The sequence below is a fragment of the Talpa occidentalis genome, unplaced genomic scaffold (assembly GCF_014898055.3).
Source record: "Talpa occidentalis isolate TD23 unplaced genomic scaffold, MPIMG_talOcc4v2.1 talOcc4.1112, whole genome shotgun sequence".
NCBI lineage: Eukaryota > Metazoa > Chordata > Mammalia > Eulipotyphla > Talpidae > Talpa > Talpa occidentalis.
The window spans coordinates 2,699-22,975 of record NW_023601119.1 but is presented as its reverse complement, the minus strand read 5'-3'; the positions used below and the strand labels follow the sequence as shown (position 1 = coordinate 22,975).

The 20,277-nt window shown below is 38.2% G+C and overlaps 1 protein-coding gene across 1 annotated transcript; it reads right to left on the bottom strand.

Moving 5' to 3' along the window:
* Window positions 1-12,209: 12,209 nt before the first annotated feature.
* On the bottom strand, window positions 12,210-18,542 carry LOC119239756 (bifunctional 3'-5' exonuclease/ATP-dependent helicase WRN-like). Its single transcript, XM_037504174.1, has 3 exons — window positions 18,306-18,542; window positions 15,860-15,991; window positions 12,210-12,610 (listed from the first exon to the last, which is right to left on the bottom strand). Exons 1-3 carry the CDS (start codon window positions 18,507-18,509, stop codon window positions 12,503-12,505), a joined length of 444 nt encoding a protein of 147 aa, XP_037360071.1. The 5' UTR covers window positions 18,510-18,542; the 3' UTR covers window positions 12,210-12,502.
* Between the last annotated feature and the right edge of the window lie 1,735 nt (window positions 18,543-20,277).

Here is a 20,277-nt window from a genome sequence, read left to right as displayed (position 1 = left end):
AGAGAAATTCACTTTTTTTTTTTTTTTTTTTTTTTTTTTTTTGTAGTTTATTTTTTTATTTTTTATTTTTTATTTTTTTTATAAATTTTATTGTTATATTCCCCATACAATTGCAGCCCCCATTCTGACCCCAATCCCTCCCCTCCGCCCCCGCCCCCCTAAAAGTGTCTCTGGTTCATAGTTTTTGTTGTTTTGATTTTCACTTTCTTATAGTTATTCATTTTCCTGGTCCCTTATTTAAGTTTTCTAGATTCCTGCTATGAGTGAGACCATCCGGTATTTTTCTTTTTCTTTTTGGCTTATTTCGCTGAGCATGATCCCTTCCAGCGCCATCCATGTTGCTGCAAATTGCATGTGTTTATCTTTTTTGAATGCTGAGTAATATTCCATGGTATATATGTACCACATCTTCTGATCCAGTCATCTATTTTTGGCATTTGGTTGTTTCCAAAGCTTAGCTATTGTAAACAGTGCTGCTATAAACATAGGGGTGCAGGTGTTCTTTGGAATTGATGTTTCTGTGTCCTTTGGGTAAATACCTAGGAGTGGAATTGCTGGATCATATGGAAGCTCTATGTTTAGTAGGTCCAGAAATCTCCACACAGCTCTCCACAGTAGTTGGACCAGTTTGCACTCCCACCAACAGTGCAGAAGAGTTCCTTTTTCTCCACACCCTCGCCAGCATTTGTTGTTGCTAGTTTTTTTAATATGTGCCATTCTCACTGGTGTAGATGGTATCTCATGGTAGTTTTGATTTGCATTTCCCTGATGGCAAGTGATGTTGAACATTTTTTCATATGCCTGTTGGCCATTTGCATTTCCTCTTCAGAGAAGTTTCTTTTTAGCTCTTCTGCCCATTTTTTGACTGGATTATTTTCTTTGTTGTTGCTGAGTCTCATCAGCTCTTTGCAGATTTTTGTGATCAGTGCTTTATCATTAGTGTTGGGTGCAAAAATGTTCTCCCAGTTGGTGGGGTTCTCTATTTGTTTTTGTTATTGTCTCTTTTGCTGTGCAGAAGCTCTTTAATTTGATGTAGTCCCAGCTGTTTATCTTTGCCTTCACTATCACTGCTTTGGGTGATGTGTCTGTAAAGATGTCTTTGATGTGCAGATCACGTAGTGTTTCGCCTATATTTCCTTCTATATATTTTATGGTTTCAGGTCTTATGTCTAGTTCTTTAATCCATTTTGAGTTGATTTTTGTGTATGGTGTGAGGTAGTGGTCAAGCTTCATTCTTTTGCATGTAGCGACCCAGTTTTCCCAGCACCATTTATTGAACAAACTTTCTTTGCTCCAATGCATAGTCTTTGCTCCTTTGTCAAAGATTAGTTGACCATAAATCTGTGGATTTATTTCTGGATTTTCTATTCGATTCCATTGGTCTGTATGTCTGTTCTTGTTCCAATACCATGCAGTTTTGATGATTATGGCTTTGTAGTATAGTTTGAAGTCTGGGAGTGTAATGCCTCCATTCCCTTCTTTTTTTTTCAGGAGAGCTTTGGCTATTCGGGGTTTTTTGTGATTCCATATGAATTTCATCAATAATTGTTCTATTTCTTTGAAGAATGACATTGAAATTTTGATTGGAATAGCATTGAATCTGTATATTGCTTTTGGAGGATGGCCATTTTAATAATGTTTATTCTTCCAATCCACGAGCAGGGGATGTCTCTCCATTTCTTTGTGTCTTCTTCTATTCTTTTAACAGTGTTTTATAGTTTTCTTTGTATAGGTCCTTTATCTCTTTTGTTAGATTTATTCCCAAATATTTGATTTTTTTTGTTTCAATAACAAAAGGGATGGTTTTTTTTGATTTCTTCTTCTTCAGATTTATTGTTTGTGTATAGGAAGGCTACTGACTTTTGCGTGTTGATTTTGTATCCTGCCACTTTACTGAACTGATTGATGAGTTGAATTAGCTTTTCTGTGGAGTTTTTGGGGTTCTCTATGTATAATATCATATCGTCTGCAAATAGTGATAGTTTGACTTCTTCTTTTCCTATTTGGATTCCTTGGATGTCTTTCTCTTGTCTTATTGCCCTGGCTAGGACTTCCAGTATTATATTGAAAAGCAGTGGTGAGAGTGGACATCCTTGTCTTGTTCCAGATCTTAATGGAATTGCTTTCAGCTTTTCACCATTGAGAATGATGCTGGCTGTTGGCTTGTCATAGATGGCCTTTATGATGTTGAGGTATGTTCCTTGTATCCCAAGAATTTCAAGGGATTTTATCATGAATGGGTGTTGCACTTTGTCGAAAGCTTTCTCAGCATCTATGATATTATCATATGGTTTTTATATTTCTTTTTGTTGATGTGTTGGATAACGTTGATTGATTTTCGGATGTTAAACCATCCTTGTGCCCCTGGAATGAATCCTACTTGGTCGTGGTGAATTATCTTATGGATACATTGTTGGATTCTGATGGCTAAATTTTATTGAGGATTTTTGCATCAGTGTTCATTAGGGAGATTGGCCTGTAGTTTTCCTTTTTAGTGTTGTCCTTGTTCGGTTTTGGTATTAGTGTAATGTTGGCTTCATAGAACGTGTTTGGTATTGTCCCTTCCTTCTCAATTTTTTGGAAGAGTTTGTGAAGGATAGGCACTAATTCGTCTCTGAATGTTTGGTAGAATTCATTTGTAAATCCATCAGGTCCTGGGCTTTTGTTTTTGGGGAGGTTTTTGATTACCATTTCAATTTCGCTAATTGTAATTGGTCTGTTTAGGTGTTCTATTTCTTCTTTATCTAGCTTTGGGTGATTGTAGAGTTGTAGGAATTTGTCCATCTCCTCTAGATTATTAAACTTATTTCCATATAACTGTTCATAGTAGTTACTGATTATTCTTTTGATTTCTGCTGTGTCCGTTGTGATTTCTCCTCTTTCATTGATGATCCTGTTTATTTGTGCTTTCTCCCTTTTTTCCTTTGTGAGCCTGGCTAGGGGTTTGTCTATTTTATTGATTTTTTCAAAGAACCAGCTCTTGTTTCATTGATCTTTTGGATTGTTTTTTTAGTTTCAATTTCATTTATTTCTGCTTTGGTTTTTATTATTTCTTTTCTTCTACTGGTTTTGGGGTTTTTTTGTTGTTCTTTTTCTAGATCTTTGAACTTCGAGATTAGGTTGTTTCTTTGAGTTCTTTCTTGTTTCTTGATGTGAGCTTCTATTGCTATATATTTTCCTCTTATTACTGCTTTTGCTGCATCCCATACATTAGGATATTGGTGTCCTCCTTGTCGTTCAATTCAAAAAAATTTTTAATTTCTTCTTTGATCTCCTCATTAGTCCAGTGGTCTTCCAGTAGTGTGGTTTTTAATCTCCATGAGGTAGGAAAGTTCCTTGCCTTCTTTTTATGGTTTAGTTCTAGTTTGATGCCTTCATGGTCAGAAAAGATGGTTGGTATGATTTCAATCTTGGTGTATCTGTTGATGTTTGTCTTGTGCCCCAGTATGTGATCGATCCTGGAGAATGATCCGTGTGCGCTTGAGAAAAATGTGTACTCCGTTTTTTTGGGGTTTAGTGTTCTATAGATGTCTGTTAAGCCCAATTGCTCTAGGTCCTTATTTAGAGCTTTGGTTTCTTTACTTATTTTTTGTCTTGTTGATCTATCCATTGTTGATAGTGGAGAAATTCACTTTTCTAATTGTCTTCTGATAAACATTTACTGCATTTGCCACTTCACTTTTAGGTTTAATGTAAGGAATGTTGGTGTCAAGTTGCAAAAGCCTTATGTTCCAAGCTAAGAAGTTCTGAGAACCCTCAGAAATGCAGACATGGCAGGGCCTCCCCCGTGCGCAGGCGGTTAAACGCCGCACTGTGAAGCTGTTCGCAGCATCTGCAGTGCCAATTCGATCCCGGCCAGCTGGCGAGGGTCCCATATGTCCAGGCAGACCTCTGCTGTCTCGCCCACTGCTCCCCTCAGCAGTGTATTTCGTCAGTCTGCCTGTTCTGTTCCCTGCTCTGTCTCTGGTGAATCCTCTCACCCTCCTGTGCATCTGGCCTGTGTCCCGGTTCTTGTGTAAATAAATAACTTAAAAAAAAAAAATGCCGACACGGCATCTGCAAACATCAAGGAGTTTACCCCTGACTTCATTCCCGTCATTTCCCTTTCCATTGCTATGGGCTCAGAACCTCCCAAATGAGGTCTAAAAAAGGAATAAGGTGGGCCTCTCTGGTGGCACAAGGGTTAAGATGCAGCACTATGAAGCTATCTGCAGCCACTGCAGCACAAGTTTGCTCCCCAGCCAGGGAGCTACCCACGTGGTGTGGCAGACCTCTCCTGTCTTCACCCACTGTTCCCTTCAGCAGTATATTTCAGTCAATCTGCCTGTTCTGTTCCCCACTCTGTCTCTCACCCCCCACATCCTGGCCTACACCCCAGCTCTTATATGTATAAATCTTTAAAAAAAAAAAAAAAAAAAGGAACAAGGTTAGGCTAGAATCCCACACTGAAGAACCTCCAGACTCCACAGACAGAGTGAATGAATGGAAAGAAAAGCATTGCTCAGAGAAGCCTATTTAGTTTTCAGAGCGATTTTGAATGAGAGATTTGGGGTATTTCAGTTTGCTGAGGTTTCCATAACAAAATACCAACTTAAACAACAGAGATTTATTTTCTCACAGTTTTGGAGGCTACTAGACTCAGAACAAGGTGTCAGAAGGTTTGGTTTCTTCTAAGGCCTCCTTCCTTGGCTTGTAGATGGCCATCTTCTCCCTGGGGCTTCACATGGTCTTTCCTCTGTGTGTCTGTGTGATGCTCTCCTCTTCGAATAAGGAGCACAGTCATAATCGATTAGAGGCCACCCTAAGGCAATTTTCACTTGCCTCTTTAAAAACCCTCTCTCCAAATATAATCACAGTTGAAGGCACTGGGGGTTAGTATTTCAACATATGAATTTGGGGAGCAACAACTGAGCCCAAAACACGGGGTTATCCTGGGATTGAGGTTATCATAGCTAGGGATGGGTGACCAGAAGTAGGTGCCATCTAGGATGGCAAAAAGTATGGTACTTACCAGGGGCCTCAGAGATGCTCTCTGCAGAAGCACAGCTCTAACTTTAAGATACCAAGGATCTAGATTTGAAGACTAGACAAAATCTGAAGCTCAGACCTTCCCATAGCTCTGGAATTCTAGATGTGTTTCTGTTGCCATAAAGGGGACCGTTTTCTGCTACATGATGCAAAGCAGGCATTTTGGATTTTTTTAAAGATTTACTTTATTTATTTATGCATACAAGAGCTGGGTGTAGGCCAGAGGGGGTGGGGGCGAGAGGCTTCACCAAAAGAAGAGTGGGGAGCAGAACAGGCAGATCTACTGAAATACACTGCTGAGGGGAGCAGCAGATGAGACAGGAGAGGTCTGCTGCGCCATGTGGGTTAGCTCCCTGGCCAGAGATCCAACTTGTGCTGCAGTGACAGCAGAGAGCTTCATAGTGCTGCAACTTAACTCCTTGCGCCAGCAGGGAGGCCCTGTATGTTTGTTTTAAATACAAAGATTGCTGGGGCCTCCCTGGTGGTGCAAGGGGTTAAGACTCAACCTATGAAGCTCTCCGCAGCCAATGCTGCATGAGTTCAATGCCTGGCCAGGGAGCTACCCACCTGGTGCAGACGATCCTGACTCGCCACTGCTCCCCTCAGCAGTGTATTTCAGTCAGTCTGCCTGTTCTGTTCCCCACTCCCTCTCTGGTGAATCCTCTCACCCACCCCATACCTCTGGCCTGTACCTCAGTTCGTGTATGCATAAATAAATAAATCTTTTTAAAAATAATAAATAAAAATAAAGATTGCAATGATTTTAACAAATTCTAGAGCTATTCAGAGAAAGATCACGAAGAGAAAATTTTTATTCAATAGCTTTTGTTATATCTTAACCCCTTGCCCCACCAGGGAGGTGCACAAAGTAGGTATTTTAAGCAAAGAAATACTGCCATTAACTACACTGTGTTTTAAATTCCTTCTTGTTATTCTTAAAAACAAAATCAATTATTGACAAGCTGAAGCAATCCTAAAACAGGAAACATTCTTCTTTTTCGACATAAATCAATAAATTATCCTCATTCTGCTATTGTTCTACATTGTGGATATAGTAAATATAAAACAGCATCACTGACTTCACTAAATTCTCTTTTAATATAATATAGATAACTAAGAATTTGAATTCCCAAAAGTCTGCAGTGTATTTGTCTACACACACACACACACACACACAACACACACACACACACACACACACCAGTAACTGGAGATCCCACAACAGGATTTAGTCAGTGTTATCTTGGGCCCAAGGGAAACACAAAGAATGCATTTCCCCAAGAACAAAAAGAAATCAACACCCAAAAGCAAGGAGATACTAATTCTTTCCTGACAAGCATTTGTCTTTATCATTCTATAATTACCCTGTGGTTCTAATCCATTTTGTGACAGGAAATCCTCTGGGTTTAAAGAGGCAGCTGTCCACCTCCTTAGACAACTTTTGGAGCAGATAAGGAATCACAATGCAAGACTACCGCCAGGAGGAGTGAGCACTGCGCTGTCTCCACTTCTCTTGAAGCCTCCAGGCTTCCCTGGTAAGATCTGCTTATCAACCTTCTATAAACAGCCCTTCCTCAATTTGTGAACTTGCTCAATTCTACTTTTATAACTGCAGTTGATCTCTCTTTACTAAGGAGAGGGGAGTAGAGGTACTCTTGATGGATAGTACCTTCTCCTCACCCAGCCCCTTGTCTTGAGGAATCATTATTGTCTAGGGTCTCAATGGAGTGGAGATCACCTAGGTTACTGTAGAACATTATCAATGCTGGGCAACGGCAGTTATGCATCACAGGCCCCCCACCGTCAGCTTGGGATAGCACCTGAAACAGCTGAGGTCAACAGGTATAACACTTCTTCCCCTCCCCAACATGCACCCAGGGCCTAGTGGCTTATATTAGTTCCTAGTGGACGTCCTAGCAGATGAAAACTGATTCTTAGACATGTGTGCACTCCTCAACGCTTTGTCTCAAGCATTACTATATATTACGATGTCTTCATTTGTACTCACAACTTCCTGAAGTTGTAATACTCCATTCATTCACTTACACATTTGTTCATTCAAGAAATAATTACTGAGTTGCAACTATGTACCAGAACTTATTTCAAATGTGAGGCATATAGCTATGACTAAAATAATCCAAATTCCCATCCTCATCAAGTTACATTCAAATGGAAGAAATAGTCAGGTAGGAACTGAACAGAGCTGTCCATAATGGTAGTCACTAGCCCCACGTGGCTATTCAAATGTAATTTGAATTTCATCACATTGAAATTTTAGTTTGTCCACTACACTAGACACATTTACATAGTGCTCATAGCAGCCATCTTATGTGGACAGTGGTTACCAAATTGAAGAGCACAGAATTATAAAACAATCCCATAATCACAATATTGGGATCATAAGACCTATGAAGATGGGACTAGGATTGTCCCATTTTTAGATTTCCATCAAACCATTTTAGATATGATTGTCAAGAAGCCTTCTTTGGAAAGATAACATGTGAACAAAGATCTGAATGAGTATACATGTTTTATGCTAACAACCTTAGCAAGAAATGCCAAGAAAGCACAAGAAAATAGCAAAACTTCCTAATTGAACTCAATTTCAAGAGTTAAGAAAAGAAACAGTGAGTTAATAGACCTAAAGTGGGAAAGGGGGAAGGTTTGGGTTGGAAAGTAAACAAATGCATTGGTAGATAGTTAGAAGGCACGAGTCAACCTCTGACCCAGAGGACAAGGCGCGTTAGGCTTGAAAAGCAAGCCTAACAACCAGCGCAAACAAAGCTTGCTCTCTGGCTTCCTATCCTGACACTCTACCTTCTGGCAAGATTAAAGATCTTTCTAGTCTCGGAGATGCTGTTCTGTGCCCTTGCCCAAGAGGGCATCTCACATGCCCTCCCCTACTGTCTCCTGGGGTATTTCTAATCTATGTCCCCCTTTGGTCCAGACATCTCAGCTTTCCCTGCTCCTGCACGTGAGGTCAGACTTCTCCCTCCAGTACTGTCCTAAGTCCCCATAAATACCTCCTGTATCTCACCACACACACACACCCTGTTAAGATTATTGGAGTTCGCAAGCTTGTCAGACAGACTTGTCTTCTCCATTTATGCAACCCAAATGCCAGCACAGTACAGAGTACAGATCAGCTTTGTTTGCGCTGGTTGTTAGGCTTGCTTTTCCAATAAATGTTTAACCATCTAGATGGCATTAAAAGTTCAAAATAGCCTCCCCGGTGGCGCAGCGGTTGAGCGCTGGGTTGCAAGGCTGCGCGCGGCCTCTGCGGCGCCGGTTCGATCCCCAGCTGCTCCCCGGCCACCGGAGGAGGGTCCCACATGGCGCGCGGACCTCTCCTGCCGCCCGCTGCTCCCCTCAGCAGTGTACCTCGGTCCTTCTGCCTGCTCTGCTCCCCGCTCTGGCTCTGGTGGATTCTCTCACCCTCCCGCGCTTCTGACTGTACCCAGTGCATGTATAAACAAAACAAACAAACAAACCAGCAAACAAATAAAGCATGCCTCTATAAAAAAAAAAAAAAAAAAAAGTTCAAAATAGGATTTTCCACTGACCATGATATAAATATGCAATCATGCCCCGCCTTACTCTGATTTTCACATTATTTTATACATGGAAAACTGCATTGATAAGCAGACTGATCCAAGCCAAACAAAATCAAAACAAAACGGTCTGATCTTCCTGTGTAAAACAGAACCTGAAGTCACCAAACTTGACCAGCAGATGGTGCTCTTGCACTAGTGAGGTAAATGTTCCAGTGTGAAAATGATGCACCCAACAAGTGGGAGGAATATGATAGGTTTCTGGCAGACACTTCAAAACTGTATAAAATTCAGGTGAGTCAGTAACAATAATAAACTTTCCGTATTAGGATCCAAAACAAAGAAGGTCAGAAGAAGGGAAGCTTGTCAAGTCTCACACTGCCTTCTCCAAGGCTTACAGGGTTACAGTAGATGCCTTTTCTCCTGCCTTGCTCCTCATTATCTAGCATATTCAGCACTCCACATCTCCATCCTTAAACAGCTACAACAAGCTTTCTAAGAAATAAAAAGTAATTTTATTCAAAAATTTTAAGACCATCTTAATTCATGAACTAGAATATTTCATCAACTTTCAAATATTTTATTATTCCAATTATTCTCTCAAAAGCTTCTGGAATGCCCATTTTTCTATATCCTTTGTTAAATAAAAAATAGCATTTACTTTAGTACACTGAGAAATCTAGCCCAATGTTCTTAAATATAAAAATTATTTAGTGCCCATTTCTTTGACTAAACTTTTAGGCAACCTTCTGATTATAATGTGGCTTCCCCTGTAGCTTTCCTACAGGTAACGGATAAGAATAGTTAGTTTTTAATACTTCCATGGTATGCTTGAAAGAATGCTAAATGCTCGACTCAATGAATAGTGTTAATAATAATGAAGCTGATACTGGGTTGATATGCTCAAGGTTATAGTTAAAAATTGTTGAATCCAGGCTAATTCTAAAGCTGAACTCTCCTTCTGAGTAAGTTCTTCCTTATCCAGAATGAAACACTCCCTACTCCTTCCTTGCTTTATTGTCTTAACATAGATTCCCACCTAAGATACAGTATTTTTACTTTTTTGTTTTACTCACTGCTGTATGTCTAGCACCTGGAAAAGTGCCTGGCACACAGTAATAGGTGCTCAATAAATATCTGTTGATTATTTAATCAGTCTCTGTCAACTTGGATAACAAACAAACTAGATCTGCCCTTGAAAGAAGGTTCCACTTTGGGGTATTGACACCTTAGATTGCTGACCAAGCACAATAATGGGCAAATGTTGAACCATAGTGATTTCACCAAGCAGTGCTTGCCAAGATAGACTGCTTCCTTTTGTACAACCAGCCACTGACTTTCCGGTAGAAATTTCTAAAGCTCCAACTAGGTGAACACCAACTATGTATGCCAACCATTGTTGTAAATTCTATTCTATTTAAGCCCGGCAATATGTTTTCATGTTACAAATTATTTAAATGAGACTCTTAATGTCTAGGTAATTTGTCCAAAGTGACACAGCCAGTAAATGACAAAGCTATGGACTTCACTGAACACACAGCTGATCAACTTAAGTCCGACACAGTTCAGGGAATTAGTGTTATTGGTGTAGGAGAATCAACTTGTGGCCACATGTGCTCCCTGGCTCTTATTTTTTCCCACAAAGGGCTTCCTGTGCATATATATGAACACTCAGCCTAGACTTCCAAGCTTTGTTCACAGCCCCTACAGTCATTCTTTAACCACCCTTCAAACCAAGAATTTAGTAAAACAGAGGTTAAACCAAGGCCAGAGTCCCTGGGGATCAGGCATGTTTGGACCAGCACTCTGCATCCTATGTACTGAAAGCATGGCCTAGGAAAGGGGTGCAGGTATGAACTTCTGATGAACATGTCTCCATGGTCTCAAAGATTCCTCACCCAGAAAAAGATGGGAGGATGTCTTCGCACTATGGCAGGAGGCAGGTCATCAGTTACCTGTCAATGTACCAGGATGAATCTACCCAAATGTCACAGAGTTCTCCAACCTTGGGTTTGGAAAGAATTCAGTCTACCTATTACAGTATTTAGGGTATGTCAAGATCTGATATATCCCAGCAAACCTAGATCCATCTTCCCCTTAAGGTCAATAATCTCCTTAGAATCTTCCAATTCTCTTTTCCCTGGGACATTCCAACTGGTCTCCAGGTAATAGTCCAATGCACACGGGGCTCTAGTCAGCACTCTAAAGGCCTGTTCACTTTCCAGTCCACACCATTAAGAGAGGCAGACAGAAGCTAAAACTGGGAATGGAAAGGAAGCAAACATATTGGTTTGCTATCATCCTGGAATGCCCTGCCTACTTTACTTTTAGTTTCAAAATATATAAATACATATTTGTTTGCATTAAAACAAAGTGCTAAACACTTTTCCAAAAGACATACAAATGGTCAACAGGCACATGAGAAATCGCTCACTTATCATCACAGGGAAATGCAAGCCAAAATGACAGTGAGACACCGCCTCCTATTTGTGAGAATAGCCCATATTAAAAAGATCAGAAACAACAAAGGTTGGTGAGTGTTAAAAAAAAAAGGAATCCTCATATACTGTTGGAGGGAATGTAGACTGGTTCAGACCCTATGGAAAATAGTATGCAGATTTCTCATAATATTAAAAGTAGATCTATCATATGATCTAGCAATTCCACACATAAGTATCTGCCCAAAGGATGCAAAAACACTAATTCAAAGGAATATATGTGCTCCCATGTTCATTGCACCATTATTAAAATGCCAAGCAATGGAAAGTGCCCAAGGATAGATAACTGGGTTAAAATACTCAGCTATTGAAAAAAAAAAAAGATGAACTCTAGCCATTTATACTACATAGATGGAACTGGAGGGGATTATATTAGGTGAAATAGTCAGGAGAAAAACAAACACCACATGATTTCATTCATTTTTAGACTACAGAGATACAAACCAAACCCTAGAAATCTGACTGTAGAATTGAGGTTACCAAACGGGAAGGGTGAGGGCAGAGTGTAAAGTGTGGAGGGGGCTTAATGGACTATGGTGGAGGAATATGGATGCAGTGCTGGTGGGTGGAGGGTGGTAACATACTTAACCTATACCTCTGAATCATATAGTGTTGTATACCAACATTACCTCAATAAAAAAATGAATAATTTCAAGTTCAACTTCTTTGTGTTCCCACTAATATATAAGGGGTGGACATGTTGGGGTATAAAGGTAACTTTTACTTTTTGTAACTGCTATCAAATATCAAATCCTCATTTCCCCTTAGGTAGTGTTTCCTGTTACATTTTAGCCCAATTCTAGAATTTTCCCTCACTTTGGAACTTTGGAACAGTTTGACTCACTTTTTAAGTTTTTGATCATGTACCAGATTCAAACATAAAGTCCAAACTGTTATTTTATTTTCATTGGTCTGGTCTACTAACACCACTTAACAATGTGTACAACAGCTTCTTCTAAAAATAGTAAAGATAACTTGAAAGTAATTATGCTTTTTTCATTCGCAAGACAGAATTCTGATAATATAGAAATATATATTATATACAATCATCAAAGAACTACTAAGCTGTTAGCTATATCAAATCACTGCACATTACATTTTCCAGATAAATGTTAAATTAAATTAGAAAAAAGGGCAGTTACACAGTTTCATAAAGCAATCTTGTATGAAATTAATTTAATACTCTATTCTGTGATACACTCACTCAGGTTCTTGAAGACTTACATGCTTTATGTGAATTGTACAACGCTGTTTTACGATGTCAGTCCTTCAATAAACAGTACAATGCTGTTTTACGATGTCAGTCCTTGAATTTTACTTTGAGAATAGAGTAATTTTTTAATTGAAATATTATTTCCTTCAGAAATGAAACTCCCATCTTATAAACAAAACAAGACATACAGAATTCCTCTGACGAATGCCAGATTAACTAAAAAGACCCCCCTTTTTTGTTTTGGTTACTGATTTCTTGCTGGCATAATTTCCTCTGGCACGCCATTCAGGTAATTTTGTATTTAAGGTTTCAGATGAAATCTATAGGAAAGAAATACAGAAAGAATATTTGTACTATTAACAATGCACACTATTTGTATAAAGTAACATAGGTTACTTAATACACATCCAACATCTTTTCTCCAGATAAAACAAAACAGTGAGATCTACACAATCTATTTCTGTATCAAACTTGTCCCCCTGTTATCTATTCTTAGGTACTCAGGTATAGACACTCACTTGGGTAGGAAAGAACTGTAAAATTATTTCACATCTATGTCACATTGTGTATATGCTTTGGGTTGGCCAAAATGGTAAATTTAATGTTTCTGCCTGGGAAAAAGCATGTGGTATGCACATGTACACAAAGTTATGTGAGACATCTGAAAACCATATAACTTCTAAATGTACAATGTCAGACAGAATAGAAAAGCAGGTCAGCCATTATCAGCACTTTGCAGAGATGCTGAGATATAGGTGATATTCAAAAAAATTTGATGAACAAATTTCTTAAATTGTTTTTTGCTTCACAGACTTTTTTGAGAACCTGCTAAAAACTAGAAATACACTTCTGAGGAAAAAATTAATGTATGCATGCATAATACTTAGCAGAATTTAATGGTGCTCATGTACTAACTGAAGTCTCTGAATCCTAAATTAAAAGTTCCTGAAGAAAATATTTTTTTTAATCCAAGGGCAGCACAAAAGATGAATGAAACCAAGAGTTGGTTCTCTGAAAAGATAAACAAAATAGAGGAAACTCTAACTAGGCTCACCAAGAAAAAAAGACAGAAACTCTAATAAACAGAATGAGAAATAAAAGAGAAGTTACAATAGAGATCACAGAAACACAAAGGATCATAAGAGACTACTACGAACATCTTTATAACCATAAGTTGGATTACCTGGGTGAAATGGATAAATTCTTAGAATCATACACTCTCCCAAGGCTGAATCAGGAAGAAATAAAAAATTTGAACTGACCAATTACAAACAAGGAAATTGAAACAATAATCAGAAATTTCCCAAAAGCAAAAGCTCAGAGTAAGATGGTTTCACAATTGAATTCGAGCAAACCTTCAACGATGAACTAGTATCATCTTTCTCAAACTCTTCCATAAAATTTAAGAGGGAATGATTCCAAATATATTTTATAAGGCCAACATCACTCCGATATTAAAAGCAGACAAGGATATCACACACACAAAGAAGAAAACTACAGACCAATATCTTTAGTGCACATAGATATAAAAATCCTCAATAAAATCTTACCAAAGTAAATTCAACAATACATTAAAAGGATCAAACATCATGAAAAAGTGGGATTTTTTTCCAGGTATGCAAAGATGGTTCAACATCTGCAAATCTATCCCTGTGATTCAACACTTCAACAAAAGGAAAGATAAAATCACATGATCATTTCAATAGATGTAGAGAAAGCATTTCATAAGATCCAAAATCCACTTATGGTAAAAATTCTCAATAAAGAGGGCAGAAGGAAGAAACCTCAACATAATAAAGACCAAGTATGACAAGTCCACAGCAACAAGAATACTCAAAGATAAAAAACTGAAAGCTTTCCTCTAAGATCAACTCACCTATTTATTGAAAGACTGTCAGCATAAAACAGCCTTGTACAAATCACAAGTCTTCAAGACTTAAAAGGTTTTAGTATCAATCCTGTTGCCAACAGATAACTTCAGTTGCTAGCAGATATAATTCAAGGAAACAAAAAACTCCAAATAGGCAAAACAATTCTGAGAGAAAAGTGGAGGAATAAAACAAAAAAATAGTGCTGGACAGCCACATGCAAAAGAATGAAATGCGATCATATGCAAAAATTGATTCAAAATGGGTTGAAGACTTAGCTATAAGACCTGATACCATAAAATACATAAAAGAAAACACAGGCAATACACTCCTGGACAAGGCTGCATGTGAGTGGCAACTTCAACAGCAACAAAACCAAAAATAAACAAATGGACTACATCAAACTAAAAAGCCTTTGTGCCTTGAAACCACCACAAAAACAAAGTCAACCAGTGGACTGGGAGAAGATATTTGCACATCACATGAGTGACAAAACCAAACAACAAAGAGCCAAACCAAATAAAACCAAACAAAACCAGAAGAGGCAAAAGACTTACACAGAAACTTACATAGAAAAAAAGACATTCAAATGGCCTACAGCCACATGAAAAAATGTGCAATAACACCAATTGTAAGGGAAGTGCAAATCAAAATCACAATCAGATATCACCTCACCCCGTGACAAAGGTCTATATTAAGAAACCTGGAAACAGCATATGTCGGCAAGGATGTGGAGGAAAAACTCATCCCTGTTTGTGGGAATGTAGCCTCTATAGAAAATTGGTGCAGTCTCTATGGAAAATGGTATGAAGATTACTCAAAAAATAAAAATGGAAAAACCACTATTATATTTTTACCCAAACACCATGAAATATGAAACACACAAAAAAATTTTACATACTTCTATGCTCATAACAGCATTATTCACAACAGCCAAGTTATGGAACCAACCTAAATGCCCACTGACAGACAACTGGATAAAATAATTGTGAAATATATACTCAATGGAATATTATTCAGCTATTTAAAAAGATGAAATAGTGCCTATTAGGATAAAATACATTAATATTGAGGTGATTATGCTAAATGAAATACTCAGAAGGAGAAAAGACAGTTACCAGATGGTCATATTAATTTGTATAATATAAATAACCAAAGAAAACAAACTGGCAAAACAAGAATATTCTCAGACTCTGAAAAACATGCTAGTTACCAGAGTAGATGAGGGAGAGAAGGAAGGGAATAGGGGATGGAAAGTGATAAGGTTTTATTTATTTATTTTTAAGATTTATTTATTTATGCATACAAGAACTGGGGTACAGGCCAGAGGTGTGGGGGGTGAGAGGATTCACCAGAGACAGAGTGGGGAACAGAACAGGCAGACTGACCGAAGTACACTGCTGAGGGGAGCAGCAGGCAAGTCAGGAGAGGTCTGCTGCACATTATGGGTTTCTCCCTTGTGGGGGATCGAACTTGTGCTGCAGAGGCTGCAGATAGCTTCACAGGTTGCGACTCAATCCCCTGCTCCTCCAGGGAGGCCTGGTGATAGTGTTTTAGCATGGGAAAGTTGGTAGATGGTAAGAGACGCACATACACACAGGGAGGTGTGAAGTTGCACTCCTCTTAATCATATACTTACATAATTATTAGCAAATCAATAAAACTTGGAAAAAAACCCCCAATTTTGTCAAATCAATTTACCTGTGAATGAGAATCCGTAAATAAATCGTCTATTTCTGGATCACTGGATGGCTGATTCCCAGAAGTGAGTCTTGGTGAATTTCTGTCAATCTCTTCTTTTGATGAAATAGCACCAGGACATGTCCCAGCAACCTTTATAATTTTTATAGAATTCAAAATAGTTATAGCATGTGCCACTTTCTTTGCCAAACTAAAATACCTAAAAAAGCAAAGCTAAGAAAATTTTTAGTATCCTGGAGTACTAAATTTCAACAATGATGGATATATTATCCATAAGGCATTTTTCCCCTGAGTATCTTAAAGTAGTTTGTAAATAATACTGATTATTTTAGTTTAAAACCAAACTCAGTGATGTGGCAGGAAATAGCACTCTCTCTTCTAATGCAGTCAAGAAAAACAAAAAGGAAAGTAATATAAAAGAGGGTTCTGGGTATATAATGGCAGGAGCAGCATAGTTTTTATATTTCTACACATAGCATTTGAACAGTTAAACCAATTAGCAAAACCAAAATCTATCATCTACATTTATAATGAAACTAATTTTAAAGGTATTTTTAGGATACCCAAACAATAAGCATGTGAGGAGAAACTACCAACAGCCATAAGACTTATATGGTATAGAGCCTCCTTGGAGGCGCAAGGGGTTAAGACGCAACCTATGAGGCTATTCTCAGCCACTGCTGCACAAGTTTGATCCCCAGCCAGGGAGCTACCCACATGGTGCAGCACACCTCTCTTTACTCGCCCACTGTGCCCCTCAGCAGTCTATTTCAGTCAATCTGCCTGTTCTTCTCCCCACTCTGTCTCTGGTGAATCCTCTCACCACCACCCCCACCTCTGGCCTATACCCCAGTTCTTGTATGCATAAATAAATAAATCTTTTTTTTTTAAAAAAAGACTTATATGGTATAGCATCTGTACTAGAAAAGGTAGAGACAAGCAATGAGGAGCCTAAGACATAGAATCCCAAAAGAGACACAGGTCTACACTGGAAAGCGTGATAAATTGAGAACAGCATCTGAAAAGAGCAAGGCTTTTGCTCAACCCAATAGCAGTTGAGGGTCAATTGCTGACTGGTTACCAGTTGACTGGTAATAAGTGGCTAGAATGACAGGCTCCTATGAACTCTCTTGATCAGCTAATGCTGTCTTCCAAGAGAATGCCCATACTCAGGAGAAATGAAAGGTTAAATCAAAATTAAGCAGGAAAGATATAATAGAGACAAGGAAGAGAAAGTTCAAATAAGTGGCAGAGCTATGCATCTCATAAACCAAATTTCCATATTCTGAATATTACACAAAAACAACAGGAGAGTTTTTTGAACTTGGAAACACTATATTGAAAATGCAGGAAAACTTTTATAAAGATTACCTTAGAACTGAAATGCAGTTTCTAATACTCTAGTAAATATTAGCAATCATCTACTACCATGCTGTATTTATAATCTAGGAACTAAAATTCTGTTTACTTAATAGGTTTTATAAACTTTTAACATAGTCAGATTTTAGATCTGGAAGATACTGAAGGTCAAATTTTCAAATTTATACAATTATTTAATAGAGTCACATTATCAAAGAAGTTACTCTGTTTGTGGTTACTTTTTTTTTTAAAGATGTATTTATTTATACAAGAACTGGGGTATAGGCCAGAGGTGCAGGAGGGTGAGAGAATTCACCAGAGACAGAGAAGGCAGCAGAACAGGCAGACGGACAGAAAACACTGCTGAGGGGAGCAGCGGGTGAGACAGGAGAAGTATGCCACACCATGTAGGCATCTCCCTGGCCTGCTGGGAATCGAACCTGTGCTGCAAAGGCTGCTGACAGCCTCACAGCGCTGTGCTCAACCCGCTGCGCCACCAGGGAGGCCCTCTGTGGTTACTATTTACCTTACACCGGAGCAAGGATTTTCAAAACATTTAATTTTAATAAAATATACTATCTAAAACAGCACTAAATTCATGGTCTTTCTGTGGTCATGCAAAAAAGCACATTAAGATGTACTAAGGATCCTAACCAACAAATTGTCCTTCTTAGATACTTAACAGGAACAGAATGTGATTAATGACAGAATAATAAGACATTTTCAGGGTATTTCTAATAAATTTGTTTTCATTTTCATTAACCACATGAACTTCCATATGCCAATATTAATTACACCTATGAAAGAGTTTCCAAGCTGTATATTTACTCTGATGCAGCAGTAAAATATAAGCTGACTTTCCACACAATACAAATAGTGTATCTGTTTAGCATATTATAATAACTACCCTTTTATTGTATTTAAAAAAAAAAATCACTTTCTCAAGTCAGATTTATGAAACGCAAAGAAAATCATAGCACATAGATTCTTTAAAGTAGTCTTATGTCAGAATTTATAACAGTTTAAAATACAGCATTCTAGTATAAACAAACTAACACTATATGAAAATTCAACATGTAATTAATACCTTGGTATCAGTGCATACTTCTTCCTTGCTTCTCTTAGAACTTGAACAGCTCTCTTCAGAGTTGGGGAAACATCTCTTTTTGTTGGAATCACAAGAAGGTTGACATAACAGTCTGTTGTTCAAATCATTTCCCAGAATCCCAATTGCCATGTGGATAAGGTATGTGTCAATGTTTTCAGGAACAAACAATCTAATTAGCTTCATTTTGTATGTATCTGTGAAAGATGAAATAATAAGATTTTAAAATAAATTACACAACATTTTAGAAAAACTATGAGTTGTTGGGCCTTTCCGGTGGCACAGCAGTTGAGCGCTGGGTTGCAAAGCTGCCCGCAGCCTCTGCAGTGCCTGTTCGATCCCTGGCCACCATGCGAGGGTCCCACATGGCGCGCAGACCTCTTCTTCCGCCCACTGCTCCCCTCTGCAGTGTATTTCATCAGTCTGCCTGCTCTGCTCTCCCCTCTGGCTCTGGTGAATTCTCTCTCACCCGCCTGCGCTTCTGACTGTACCCAGTGCTTGTACAAATAAATAAATTAGTTTAAAAAAAATTTATTTATTTATGCATACAAGAGCTGGGTTACAGGCCAGGGGTGTGGGGTTGAGAGGATTCACCAGAGACAGAGTGGGAAGCAGAACAGGCAGACTGACCGAAGTACACTGCTGAGGGAAGCAGCAGGTTGAGTCAGGAAAGGTCTGCTGCGCCATGTGGGTTGCTCCCTGGCTGGCCAGGGATCGAACTCATGCTGCAAAGGCTGCTGACAGCTTCACAGGCTGCGCATTAACACCTTGAGCTACCAGGGAGGCCCCCTCCCCTGAGAATTAAAACCACCATTCACAGAATTGTTTTTAAAGTAATTAAGTTATGCTACAAATTCCAGATGTCAATTACAAGTTAAATTTTTCAAACAACTTATTTTGAAAATAGAAATTTTCGGCTACTCATAGCTGTAAATAAGATGCTAATAAAAAAGATCCTTTCAATGGCTATTATAGAGTAACAAAAAGACAACAATTATTTTAAATGCATATTGACTGAGTTATCTGGGAAAGATACATCTTATTTTCAGAGTCAAGTAATTTTTAATCTTTTTGTATCTCAACAGATCTGACTCAGACTGTCAGTCTCTTCACATCTACAAATTATGTAGCATCCTAGAAACCACTATTCATGTTTCAAACCTTCTTCCCAATATCACATTCATCTGTAATGCTCTACAGGACTATAAAGCTAAGCAACTTAGAACTTATTCACAGAACTTCATGTGATTTATAAAACTGCTAACAAACATTTCTAACACCAATTCAAATTAACAACCAAGTATTTTTAGATACCAACTTGAAAAGGTGGTCTTTAAGTGATTTCATTTTCAAGTTTACATTTCCTTTCTTCCAAAGCTCTTACCTTGCTACTCCAGGACATCCCCAAAAGAGTGCAGTTTTTTTTTTTTTTTTTTAAGTCAGAAAGATAATAGCCAACAGAAAGTAGAAAAGTGGACTCTTTGACTATTAAGCATATACTCTTTTTCTAATTATGAAGGTGCATAACTGATATTTAATCAAGATCTTGAAAAGACCAGATTACCTCTAAATATAATAAAATCGTCAATATTACCATCACACCTTAACAAAACTGAAGTTTTCTTGACCCTTGGCCATTATACCATCTTTATACGCTGAAATTCTATCAACTTTATTACTTTACTATTTTTATGACTGAGAAGTCTTCTTTTATATGTGTCTATTAGAATTTACCTTGAGTTCTCTTTCTTTGTCTTTGATTTTTCTTTGAAAATAAAAATGTTCTGATGAACATTATACTACAAGTATCTTTCCATTTTTTCTAGGTACTTACAAGTGGGATTGCTAGCTCGAAGGTTATACAAATTTGATATACTGACATATATTACCAAGCTAGCTCTGACGTATACACAAATATCACCAACCACAAAATGACTGAGTCCTCATGACGTGG

Bases quoted from the DNA above. Each gene is read 5' to 3' on its own strand.
- LOC119239756 (XM_037504174.1), bottom strand. From the start codon at position 18,509: ATGAAGCTAATTAGATTGTTTGTTCCTGAAAACATTGACACATACCTT. The intron at 15,992-18,305 runs GTATTAATTACA...AAAATTATAAAG, and splicing joins AAGTATGCACTGATACCAAG to GTTGCTGGGACATGTCCTGG. The intron at 12,611-15,859 runs GTAAATTGATTT...TCTTTCCTATAG, and splicing joins TTACGGATTCTCATTCACAG to ATTTCATCTGAAACCTTAAA.